Source organism: Hoplias malabaricus, chromosome 5 (assembly GCF_029633855.1).
Source record: "Hoplias malabaricus isolate fHopMal1 chromosome 5, fHopMal1.hap1, whole genome shotgun sequence".
In the NCBI taxonomy this organism is placed as follows: domain Eukaryota; kingdom Metazoa; phylum Chordata; class Actinopteri; order Characiformes; family Erythrinidae; genus Hoplias; species Hoplias malabaricus.
Genome location: NC_089804.1, coordinates 55515024 through 55527710, shown reverse-complemented (window position 1 = coordinate 55527710; position 12687 = coordinate 55515024). Strand labels below are relative to the sequence as shown.

General features: G+C 44.7%; 1 protein-coding gene across 2 annotated transcripts; it reads right to left on the bottom strand.

Annotated features, from left to right (window-relative positions):
* On the bottom strand, window positions 1-11959 carry fbxw12 (F-box and WD repeat domain containing 12). 2 transcript variants are annotated; one of them, XM_066672229.1, is made up of 10 exons: window positions 11811-11959; window positions 9814-9851; window positions 9536-9705; window positions 9011-9132; window positions 7433-7639; window positions 5957-6121; window positions 3498-3705; window positions 3133-3314; window positions 1890-2020; window positions 1-674 (listed from the first exon to the last, which is right to left on the bottom strand). In XM_066672229.1, exons 1-10 carry the CDS (start codon window positions 11907-11909, stop codon window positions 575-577), a joined length of 1422 nt encoding a protein of 473 aa, XP_066528326.1. In that variant the 5' UTR covers window positions 11910-11959; the 3' UTR covers window positions 1-574. The 2 variants fall into 2 exon arrangements, with proteins under 2 accessions (XP_066528326.1, XP_066528327.1); XM_066672230.1 differs by having other exon boundaries at window positions 9814-9848.
* Window positions 11960-12687: the final 728 nt, after the last annotated feature.

The window sequence follows — 12687 nt, the reverse complement described above, 5'->3', positions numbered from 1 at the left end:
TACTTTATTTATTGCTGAAATATTACAGTCAGTTTCTTAAAAAAAAAAAAAAAAGAAAAAAAAAAGTGCAGCACCCAACACCTCTTGCAGAGTCAAAGTGAGAATCGAAAATTAGTTTTAGTCACAGTAATCATCATAGGTATAGAGCACTCTGATCTAAGATCAGTCCTTTAATGTACAACAGCTTTATGAACAGCAGTCCTGCTAGTGTCTACAATTTCTGGGCATAGAAACGAGTTAATGTTTACAGTTCACTGGGAGTCATACTGTGTCCTAAAACACATGGATGTTTCTGAGGCCCTTATTAAGACCTGCATATGTTAGGTTTTGGTGAAGTATTTGTTTTCCAGATATAATTTAGAAGCTATTTTGGTTGCTATGACGTCCAGTGTTTGTTAGCACTGTTAGCCACACGCTTAGCTGACTAGCTAAGCCATACACAAGCAAGAAAATACCTCAGACATTTATACCTTAGCCTTAAACTGTAGCAAGCTTTATCAGACTTGAGAGACACAGTGGTAATTAATTTCTCGTTTTACTAGGATTTACTTCATTATTTCAGATGTCAATTTGGTTAAGAATTAAAAACGTAAGCCTTCAGAGAATCCTTCCCTTGCACAGACTCCACTGAGGCAACGATACTGGCGTAATCACACGCCACCTGAGTGAACCCCCTGTGGAAAGAAACAGTTCAAGTTAAAGAAGCGGTCATTTTCTCCAGTTATTCTTCTTCACATTCAGATATAGGTGTTATACTGACACCTAGTGGCTTGTATATGTCACAGATTCTGTAGTATAATGATTAAAAAATAGGGCTGTCCTCCTGTTAGGCACCCTCTCCATGAACCATAAACTGGTGTGTTCAGGGACTACAACGCAATTTGATTCTTCATCTTATGCCAGTCATGCTTCATAGAAAAAAATAATATGTGGCAGAAGAAGCTCTGTTTTTTTAGCCCTTTTCTCTCTGTTCTTCTTCTCTTTTCTGTTCACAGTTTCTCCGTTTTTACTCAGTGCTCTTATTTCCTTGCGCTCATTGTGTCCGATTTGCAAGGTTTAACCTCATCTTTATGCTCTCACACAAATGTGGGTCCAGCACTGTGATTTGAGAGACTCAGAATCAGAAATGCTCATTTTATCCCATTTCAGACCAAATCTGACTGGGGTTCTTGTTTCACAGTGTGTGTGTTGGAAGTTTCCAGAGCCCAATATAAATGTACACATGCACTGAAGGAGGATAAACATTTTTCATAATATATCCCCTTTGAAATACCCTTCCAGAAACATTTACATAATACTAGAGTGAGTATAAATGACTACATTTGTAAAATGCACACATATAAATAAGCAGCTATGTCACTAATCAGTTAGTAAAGGGTTACAAAAGCTAACCAGTCCAGTTAGGTCTGGTATGTGGGTCAAAGGGCAGCATAGCATCTCTTGCATGAATGGAAGCTATGTAAATGCTAAAGTAACCCATTTATACAAAGCTTCCAAACTGTAAACGAACACTAACAAATTACTAACAGTCGATTTGTTAGCAACAACAGTGATTCATTTCATTGTGTTTTTCTTTGCTATGATATATGTTAAACAGGCTAATTATTTACATATACTGCTATCTGTAACAACGGGGTATCACTTCACTACTTTGTGCTATGAATTTTCATTCTTATAAAATATTGGAAACACATGTCAGGTAAAATGAAAACAAACACAGCGAGAATAATTATCTGTCAGCCATCTTTCTGGTGTTGTGTATGTAATTGTAAATAAACATGCTACATATCCATGCTAGTATCAGGTATAACATCATGGTAACAGCCAGCCACTCGACTAGTCACTTTGTGTGGTTAGGACAAGCTGCTGTAATAACATTCATACTGCACCTGGACATGGTGTGGGAGCCTCCCAGGAGCTGGTACTGGCTCTCCAGGGTCAGGCCTTTTTCCTTGTCATTTCTCCAGGTCAGCACTCTTAAAGAGAGGTCACGTGATGCCGTGACCACTCGGAAGTTATCCTGCAAAATCAGAGCAGTGTAAATGGGCTGTTTCATGCGTTGATGTCAGAGTTAATGTTAACCTACAGAACAGTTTAAAAAGTATTTGCTCCCTCCTCAATTCCTTCTACTTTTGCACATTTGTAGAGGGTGACCAGATACAAATAGGGGGGGGGGGGGGGGGGGGGGGGGGGCTATGTGAGCTTTTAGGTCCTTTACACCTTTATTTCCTACACAAAACATGGGAATTTCTTTTTTAATTCGTCCGAGAACTTACATTTCTGTTTCGGCATAGCTGCTCTAGATGAGGGTGGGTACATGAGCTTTGCCTGACGTAAACAAGGACTACTGACGTGCAGACTGACCAATTAAATGTTTACAGAGAAGATTATCGACCAATAACGGTAGCTCTACAGTCAGACCGTCCAATCAGAAGATTTTAGGCTACTTCACCACGCCCCCTTCTCACTCAAGCGAACCAATCGGAGTAGAGGAGGGCGGGACTAGTTTGTGAACGAAACTTCTCGAAGTTCTATGTAAGCGCTAGAAAAACACAATCCCGGACGTTTGTGAAGTTCCGCCCGGACATTTTTTTAAGTCTAAAAAAGAGGACATGTCCGGGTAAAAGAGGACATATATTCACCCTACATTTGTAGCACTTGAATATTTGAGAAGACATGGGTCCTGTTTCATTTAGCATAAAGCTAACACTGCATCCCACAATAAGTATCATAGCAACAGTCAAAGATGGCGGTGGGAGTGTCAGTTTGTGACCTAAAGCTCAAGTCTAGTTGGGTTAAGCAGCAGGAAAATGACTCTGAATGGCTACAAAGTTTGTTAACAGTCAGCTCATGCTCAGAGCCCTTGCAGTCAAAACCATTCTGTAAAGAAGAAAAGTCTTTTCTAGCATTTGATTGCAGTTATTAGATTGGATTGGCCAGTTATAAGGTTTAAGGCGGCCATTATGTTTTCACATGGGTGTCAGAGGTTATAAGATTAATGCTTTATCATTTAAAGTGGCATTTTGTGTTTAGTCGTGTTGTCTTTACCTCGTCTTAAAATAAGTCTATGAACCTGAACTTGGAAGGAGACCAATACTTTATCACAGCACTGTAACTTAAGCTTGTGCTCACCACACAGAGAGAGATTATTGGCTGTAGGTGGTCCTTAAAAGTAGAGATGAGAGCTCCTTTAAGGTTGTAGACATTCAGATCACTGCCATTCGTGACCAGAATGGTGCTGTTCCCTTTGGCGTGAACGCTGACGTCTGAATGCCTCTGATTTAACTCCAGTTGAAAAGACTCGACTTGCTGAGCTGCAGCAGATCATCAGAACAATGTTTCAACAGAATCAAACATACAGAGGCCACACATGTTTCTGATTAACTGCATTAGTTATAAGGAGAAAACTGTATACTGTAAACAGTTTTCCGCCAAACTGTGCCTTTAACGTGAACCCCCAGCCTCCCTGAGGTGTTGCTGTAGGTTTTCAGGCCTACCCAGTAGCTCCTCTTTGTATTTGGACTTCTTCATGATTAAATCAAACACTGTGAGTGCTCTTCGGCTCAGGCCTTCGCTGTGGATCACAGCTAGTCGAGACGGCTGAGACGGGAAAAACACAGCAGCACTGCAGCCGCTCACTGGCAGATTCATACATGCAGCGTCCTCATCCTTCACTGGACAACACACACTCTGACTCCAGAACACCTACAGCGGGAAAAGTACAGCAGAACTTAGGTCACTGACATTAGAGTTTGATTTGAATGAAGGATAGCCAGCCTCTAAACTCTAACACAATGCCACTGGAGCTCAACACTAAATGCCCATTTTGGTGATGTGAGGTAACAGGCGTCTAGACTGGCTCCCTCGAGTTACGAATTTAATTTGTTCCAGAACCGAGTTCTTAACTGGAACTGCTCGTAACTGGAACAAATTTTCCATCCATCCATTATCTGTAACCGCTTATCCAATTTAGGGTCGCGGTGGGTCCAGAGCCTACCTGGAATCATCGGGCGCAAGGCGGGAATACACCCTGGAGGGGACGCCAGTCCTTCACAGGGCAACAAACACACTCACACCTACGGACACTTTTGAGTCGCCAATCCACCTACAACGTGTGTTTTTGGACTGTGGGAGGAAACCGGAGCACCCGGAGGAAACCCACGCAGACACGGGGAGAACACACCAACTCCTCACAGACCCCACAACCTCCAGGCCCCTGGAGCTGTGTAACTGGGACACTACCTGCTGCGCCACCGTGCCGCCCGGAACAAATTTTCCCCATTTAAAATAATGGAAATTGGTTAAATCGGTTCCTGCCCTCTGACTAGTCCTCAAAATGTGGGCGGCATGGTGGCGCAGCAGGTAGTGTCCCAGTCACACAGCTGTGTCTGCGTGGGTTTCTTCCGGGTGACTGTCTGTGAGGAATGTGGTGTGTTCTCCCTGTGTCTGCGTGGGTTTCCTCCGGGTGACTGTCTGTGAGGAGTGTGGTGTGTTCTCCCTGTGTCTGCGTGGGTTTCCTCCGGGTGACTGTCTGTGAGGAGTGTGGTGTGTTCTCTCTGTGTCTGCGTGGGTTTCCTCCGGGTGACTGTCTGTGAGGAGTGTGGTGTGTTCTCCCTGTGTCTGCGTGGGTTTCCTCCGGGTGACTGTCTGTGAGGAGTGTGGTGTGTTCTCCCTGTGTCTGCGTGGGTTTCCTCCGGGTGACTGTCTGTGAGGAGTGTGGTGTGTTCTCTCTGTGTCTGCGTGGGTTTCCTCCGGGTGACTGTCTGTGAGGAGTGTGGTGTGTTCTCCCTGTGTCTGCGTGGGTTTCCTCCGGGTGACTGTCTGTGAGGAGTGTGGTGTGTTCTCCCTGTGTCTGCGTGGGTTTCCTCCGGGTGACTGTCTGTGAGGAGTGTGGTGTGTTCTCCCTGTGTCTGCGTGGGTTTCCTCCGGGTGACTGTCTGTGAGGAGTGTGGTGTGTTCTCCCTGTGTCTGCGTGGGTTTCCTCCGGGTGACTGTCTGTGAGGAGTGTGGGTGTTCTCCCTGTGTCTGCGTGGGTTTCCTCCGGGTGCTCCAGCTTCCTCCCACAGTCCAAAAACACACGTTGGTAGGTGGATTGGCGACTCAAAAGTGTCTGTAGGTGTGAGTGTGTGAGTGAATGTGTGTGTGTGTTGCCCTGTGAAGGACTGGCGCCCCCTCCAGGGTGTATTCTCACCTAGGCTCTGGACCCACCGCGACCCTGAACTGGATAAGCGGTTACAGATAATGGATGGATGGATGAAAGAACATACAAACAGATTAAGAAACATGTATAAAATATGGTACAGTAATCTTACGTTGGCGACAGATGAGCGTAGATAGAGAGGAAGGGAGGGATACTGGTACGGAATGAAGCGTAGATAACAGGACTTTCTTACACTTTAAACAACACTACAATTGCACTTTCTACCACTAAACCACTAAAAACTCTTGTGAAACGTTATAATGAACGAGATACGACTTTATACTGCGCGGTCACACCTGAGAAGAACGTGGTGGCTGGATGCGAGAGGAATCTGTGAGCGAACACCACGCCAACTATCGGTCGGATCCCGAAGATCAGCTCTTCGTAACTCGGGAAAACATTCGTAACTGGATCAGAAATTTTGCTCGCACTTCTACTCGTACTCGATTTGTACGTATTCAGAACACTTCGTAACTCGAGGTTCCACTGTATCACTATCACAAGGAATGAAGAATGTTATGACACATCTGTGTTTAGGAAAAATACCCAAGACAACAACAACACCCCATATGTTTAAATATGAAAAGTTTGTTTAACAAAAAAAAGGTTGTTTGGCTGCAGGGATATGGTGCTTTAAGATGGTAAACTACTCTGGGAATACGATGTCATCCCACCTATGTGTTCTTTTGTTAATGCCCAAGTCCAGTTAAGGCAGAGGCTCAACACTGAGGACCAGGAGAGGGGTAGCAGACTTACCTTGGGGCTTAAATCAGAGCTCTCTTTGGAGGCAGCGAGTATCCATTTGTTATCAGGGGAAGAGAGGAGGACGTTTAACTTGAAGGAATCACACACCACATGCCTGGAGACTTCAGACAGCAACGGAGAGCTCAGAGCGAGTAACGACCCCAGAGCAGTTCCCACCTAAAACACAAGAGTGTAGAGGATAGTTCAAAACTCAGCATTTGTAATTCCATTATAAAATCATTTTAATTGATTCTTAGAGGCGTTCTCCAAGTGTTTGGATATTCTTAATCATACTTTAACATCTACAGCTTTGTTCATGATTCTACCACCAGGGGGCAATACACAACTCCACCTCAGTAATCGAGGCCAATGGGCAGCACCTGTGTCTGCTCCAACTAAAGGAGAGCTCTCTCTCTCAGCTCAGTGCTCAGTCTTGGATTCTCTTTGCAGAGAGCTGACACAAGGCTGAGCTGGTAATTCGGTAACGACCCTGGAGTTTACTCTTGGGTCTCCCTGAGCTTTTCTAACGCCAGACCTTGTTCCTCCCTAAGAGCCTGACTCCTTGAGGTTCTCTGGATTCTTGAGACCTCTGTTTAGTCCATGATTTCTTGCTGAAAACATTTGTGTTGTTCTGTTAGCCTTTCCACTGATGCTACAGTCTGTCCACATGGCGACCATTATTTCTGCTCCTACAAGACTAGGCTCACATCCACAGCAGAGGCGATTGCTCTAAGACTGCAAGGGAAGCTCAGCTTGTAAAAGAATAAGTGATCAAATATATACTCTTGTGTGTACTTCATTGAATAAATATGCACTACAACGCGCTCAACTTTTGTTCAGAATCAGCTTCTTATCACTGGTAAAGACGCGGCTTTCCTCTCAATCATTCCCGCAGCTTCACGGTGCTTTAAACAGTGTCCACAGAGTTCAATAGTGAAGCAGCGAAGTGCAGCGAAACGAGACGAGTCATTGGATAAATGCTGGGCTTTGTCCCGCCCATCGGACGCTCAGCGTCTCTGGGGGTCTATGGGGCAGTGGGCTGGCTTCTGCATGATGATTGGATGATCTGTCTGAGGCTGAATCCCTTTTTGATTGACAGCGAAATGAGCGAATCAGCGATCCTTTGGTGTAAAGATCCGTGGGAGCACATTCGAACACACTTCACATGGGCCAAGGCCGTTTAAGCAGCCTAGCTCTGCTGGCCATTGAGAGGACACTAGTCAAGTCCCTGGAAAAGACGCCTTGTTGGTACGACAGGGTCACAGATAATTTTCTTTAAAAAGAGGGTAGAATTTACGTATAAATAAACCGACACATTTTATGATGTAGGCCGAAATTGAGCTTCCCCTCCTTGAAAGACCAGCATCCGCCACTGATCCACAGTAACATTTAAAAATCCTATTTGAACCACTTCAAACACTCATTTTAAAAAGAACTACATACATTGCCTGCAGCATCTTAAGATCAATACACAGCTCTAAAGTTTACCAGGACGAAGGAATTTCCTTCCGTGCTGAAGGACAGCAGAGTAGACTGAGAGGAGGCGGATGAATAAGAGGCCAGCTCCTCTCCTGTCTGACCCTTCCATACTTTAATGGTTCCGGTGTTGTCAGAGGCGCCCACAACACACTGCTGAGGGTCTGTGAACATGGAGGTCAGGGGGTTCTGACTAGAACTGGACCACAGGTTAACACCCTAAAAGAAAAAAATCAAACCAGTTTAATCATTCCCACTGTTCTGAACATCAGTATCTTTTTATTTCACAGTAGATTGTTTTATTTGGTGTTATATTTTTAATTTAGTGACTTTGGTGTCTGTCCAGCAGTTTCACAGAGGTCCCCGTAAAACCATTCTGTTCTTTCGCCATTGTTCACGAAGTTCAGTGTAAGGGTGTTTTAGTTTGAAGCTGTCTGAGGTTTGATCTAAGCGTCGTTCAAGTCCTGCCACGTCAACTGCCAATGAAACAAATCTCCAAACATTTGTCTGTGTTCCACCGGGAGTTGAACTGAATTATGTTAATTCTGAAAAAAGATGACAGATGTGAAAGGAACAGACGTACAGTGGAATCAGTCAAAAAGAACGTTGGCTGTGATTCACACGTTCGGTTTGAGACTAATTTTTTCAGGCTTCTTTCATCAAGGTCATTCAATATTGGGAGAAAATAGTGGTTGTCAATGGCACTGCAGGAAAAAGCAGTGTTAGAAAATAGCCAATAATTTTCACGAAATTAATCGTTTTTCACTGTTCTTAATCATTTAAATCACTTGCACGACATCCAGGTTGCGCAACACCCTTACACTTCCACTGATGTATATAACTGCAAAGCATTTGTATGCCTCCAAAGAAACACACACATGCAGGTACAGTCCTAGATGATACTGAACTAATCAGTTGTCCATCAAATGCCTGCATTTATACATGTATGTAATATGTCACTGTGAACATTGAGTCAATGTTTAAATTAATGTACGTACAATACAAACAGATTTGACCAGCATTAGCCACTGAGTATCTCAAACTTTAAAGAAACTTACGCTGGGTCAGATGAGATTGACAGACTACACTTGATGCAAATCTACCTGTACTTCCAGTGCTATAATAAAAAAAAATTCATTCATTCATTGTCTCTAACCCTTATCCAGTTCAGGGTCGCGGTGGGTCCAGATCCTACCTGGAATCATTGGGCGCAAGGTAGGAACACACCCTGGAGGGGGCGCCAGTCCTTCACAGGGCATCACACACACATTCACTCACACACTCACACCTATGGACACTTTTAAGTCGCCAATCCACCTACCAACGTGTGTTTTTGGAGCATGGGAGGAAACCGAAGAACCCGGAGGAAACCCACGCAGACACAGGGAGAACACACCACACTCCTCACAGACAGTCACCCGGAGGAAACCCACGCAGACACAGGGAGAACACACCACACTCCTCAGACAGTCACCCGGAGCAGAAATCGAACCCACAACCTCCAGGTCCCTGGAGCTGTGTGACTGCGACACCTACCTGCTGCACCACCATAGCACCCTATAGTAAAAAATAATAATAATGAAAAATAACCTTGTGAATGTCCCATGCTTTCACTGTTCCATCACTGGATGCACTGCACACAACTGGTGAGGTATTCCAGGAGTCTTGGATAGAGCTGTTTCCCACCAGGTAAGAAAATCCAACAATGCGGCCTTGAAATATACATTTGATTAGTGCAATACGTGTGTGTGTGGAAACAGAAAAGCATGAAATGAAATGCATGAGCCAAATCTCTCATGACAAATGTTGTCTAGAGGTGGATAACGCTGCCCAGCATTGGTAAGTGGAACAGCTGAACTGTGTTCTCTACAGTGATGGACCTCTATCCAGTACCTTGTTGCTTGAGCTGGAGGGGTGTTGCTGATGCTGAACTAATCCAATATTATCATCAGTACCTGCTAATGCTCTTGTAGTTAATGCAACCAAATTCCCACAGAAATGTTCAAACGTTTAATGAAGAGCCACCTCCACAAAGCTGTTACTACCGTGAATGGGGACAAACTCTTAGCATGAGCAGAATGTTTGACCATATGATGTTTGACTGGACAGAGTTACCGTTATGACCCCTCAGGCTGTTGCAGGTGTAGTCTCCTCCTGTGCGGCCGGACTTCATGTTGCTCTCCAGTCTGGAGCGCCGGATGTAGTATCTTTTCCAGGTGCAGCATTCAGAGTCTGAGAGCAGCTGACCGAGGTTACAGAAACCCCAGCGGTGTAGACACATCTGTCTGGAAAGGGACATTTTATTTTTAAAATGCTTTCAGACCTAAATCACAGCCTGTCTTTATTAGAGATCCCAAAGTGCAACTGAGTAATTTTATCTGATAAAAGCTTACCTCCATAACCAGGGAGATTCTGCCGCCTCGTGCCACTGCTGAGCAGTTTAAATAAATGAAAGATCATTGTTATTAGGTTAGTGTGAATCCATATTTCTTGCTGAGCTACGTTTTAACCTTTTAATTAGACTGAGGTGGGATAGGGTGGACTTATTTATTTTACAGGTTTGATCAATTTTGCATTTTGGCAGTGTATACATTATAATTTCAACAAGGTTTCACAATTCAAACACCCATCCATTATCTGTAACCCTTATCCAGTTCAGGGTCGCAGTGGGTCCAGAGCCTACCTGGAATCATTGGGGGCAAGGCAGGAATACACCCTGGAGGGGGAGCCAGTCCTTCACAGGGCAACACACACACTCACACACACACTCACACCTACGGACACTTTTGAGTCGCCAATCCACCTGCCAACGTGTGTTTTTGGACTGTGGAAGGAAACCCACGCAGATACAGGGAGAACACACCAACTCCTCACTGACAGTCACCCGGAGGAAACCCACACACACACACACAGAGAACACACCACACTCCTCACAGACAGTCACCTGGAGGAAACCCACACAGACACAGGGAGAACACACCGCACTCCTCACAGACAGTCACCCGGAAGAAACCCACGCAGACACAGGGAGAACACACTGCACTCCTCACAGACAGTCACCCGGAGGAAACCCACGCAGACACAGGGAGAACACACCGCACTCCTCACAGACAGTCACCCGGAGGAAACCCACGCAGACACAGGGAGAACGCACCACACTCCTCACAGACAGTCACCCGGAGGAAACCCACGCAGACACAGAGAGAACACAACACACTCCTCACAGACAGTCACCCGGAGGAAACCCACGCAGACACAGGGAGAACGCACCACACTCCTCACAGACAGTCACCCGGAGGAAACCCACGCAGACACAGAGAGAACACAACACACTCCTCACAGACAGTCACCCGGAGGAAACCCACGCAGACACAGAGAGAACACAACACACTCCTCACAGACAGTCACCCGGAGGAAACCCACGCAGACACAGGGAGAACACACCGCACTCCTCACAGACAGTCACCCGGAAGAAACCCACGCAGACACAGGGAGAACACACTGCACTCCTCACAGACAGTCACCCGGAGGAAACCCACGCAGACACAGAGAGAACGCACCGCACTCCTCACAGACAGTCACCCGGAGGAAACCCACGCAGACACAGGGAGAACGCACCACACTCCTCACAGACAGTCACCCGGAGGAAACCCACGCAGACACAGAGAGAACACAACACACTCCTCACAGACAGTCACCCGGAGGAAACCCACGCAGACACAGAGAGAACACAACACACTCCTCACAGACAGTCACCCGGAGGAAACCCACGCAGACACAGGGAGAACACACCACACTCCTCACAGACAGTCACCCGGAGGAAACCCACGCACACACAGAGAGAACACACCGCACTCCTCACAGACAATCACCGGGACTGGGAATCGAACCCACAATCTCCAGGTCCCTGGAGCTGTGTGAATGCTACACTACCTGCTGCTCCACCGTGCCGCCCCAATTCAAACATATGACCTACAAATTACTACATATTTTCATATCGCCTATTGTCCCTTTAAACGGAACCAGTCAAATTAACCAGTGCTAAACCTTAGAAGTCTTTCAAAAGATATGTAAACAGTGTAAAGATGTGACATGTGAGGATTGAAATATGGACTAACACTGAGCCATAAACTCTAACAAAATCTAATGTCAAAATATGAAGTAGTTGAGGCTTGGGATTAATTTAGTGTTGCCCTGCTTTAAACTCGTGATTAAACTCCGTAATCTCAGTCCCATCCTCCTTGAATAAGGTTCAAATAAAGGTGTCAGAGCAGGAAAAGCTTTTAAAATGCAAAACACAGACAGGCTTTGGGGCTTTAAATAAAACTGCTAGCGCTAAAAACACAGCACCGCGCCTTCTTTCAACAACGGAAAACCACCCCGCGCTGACCTTACACACTGAGGACACGGACATCAAGTCCTGCTCCCAGAGGAGAGAGAAGATGGAGATGAGACAATCCAGAGGAAGCTCCATCTCCCCGTGATCCATTCTCTCGATCCTAACTTTTATAAACACAGCTGCTTCGATAGACTGCTTTCACTTTCTCAGATACAATATGGCACGCCAGAGGGGTCAAACACTACCGAAAAAGGAAACGCCTTTTACTGCTGATCCCCCGTGGGCTGAATAGTTCTTAATATAGTTCTTAAAAATGTGCAGATAATTTAAAGCCTATATTTAACGTTGTCTTGGTGCTATTTTAATGTCGAAATTAAATGTTTTGTTTTTTAAATATTAGCTAATTTTGAATTTGATTCCAGTAAAACGTTCCAAAAAATGTGGGACAGTGGTAAACATGTCCCTGTGTTCATTACCTCCAACTTTTTTTAAACAACATTCTGTAAACGTTTTGGAACAGAGGATACAAGTTGCTATAGGTTTGAAAGTGATTCTTTTCCGATTCTTGCTTGTTATAGTATTTTAGCTGCTCAGCAGTTTGTGGTCTCTATTATAGTCAAATGTAATGTATTTGTTTGGCGCTTCTTACAACTGATGATGTCACAAAGCAGCTTCACAGAATTCCAGTAAAAACAAAGTTTTGACATGAAATGTAAAAATGTAAAGAATGTAAAACAAGTGATTTTTATTTCATAATGCAGCAGTTTTTTTTAGTAATTGAAAGATCTGGACTAGTTTAGCTCCTGGATGCTATTAATTTATTTTATAATTTATACTTATTTATGTATTTATTTATTTCTAAAGAGCCATAATGTTGTAATCCATGCAGAATGTGAATTGGTCTTGGCTTATTGAAGTTAACAAGGGC

What these genes read in the sequence shown, in the direction of transcription:
- fbxw12 (XM_066672229.1), bottom strand. Translation starts at nt 11,909, where the DNA reads ATGGATCACGGGGAGATGGAGCTTCCTCTGGATTGTCTCATCTCCATC. An exon ending in AAGCATGGGACATTCACAAG is followed by an intron (nt 7,640 to 9,010) that starts GTTATTTTTCAT and finishes TTTTTCTTTTAG; the next exon opens with GGTGTTAACCTGTGGTCCAG. An exon ending in GCTCTGATTTAAGCCCCAAG is followed by an intron (nt 3,706 to 5,956) that starts GTAAGTCTGCTA and finishes TTCCCGCTGTAG; the next exon opens with GTGTTCTGGAGTCAGAGTGT.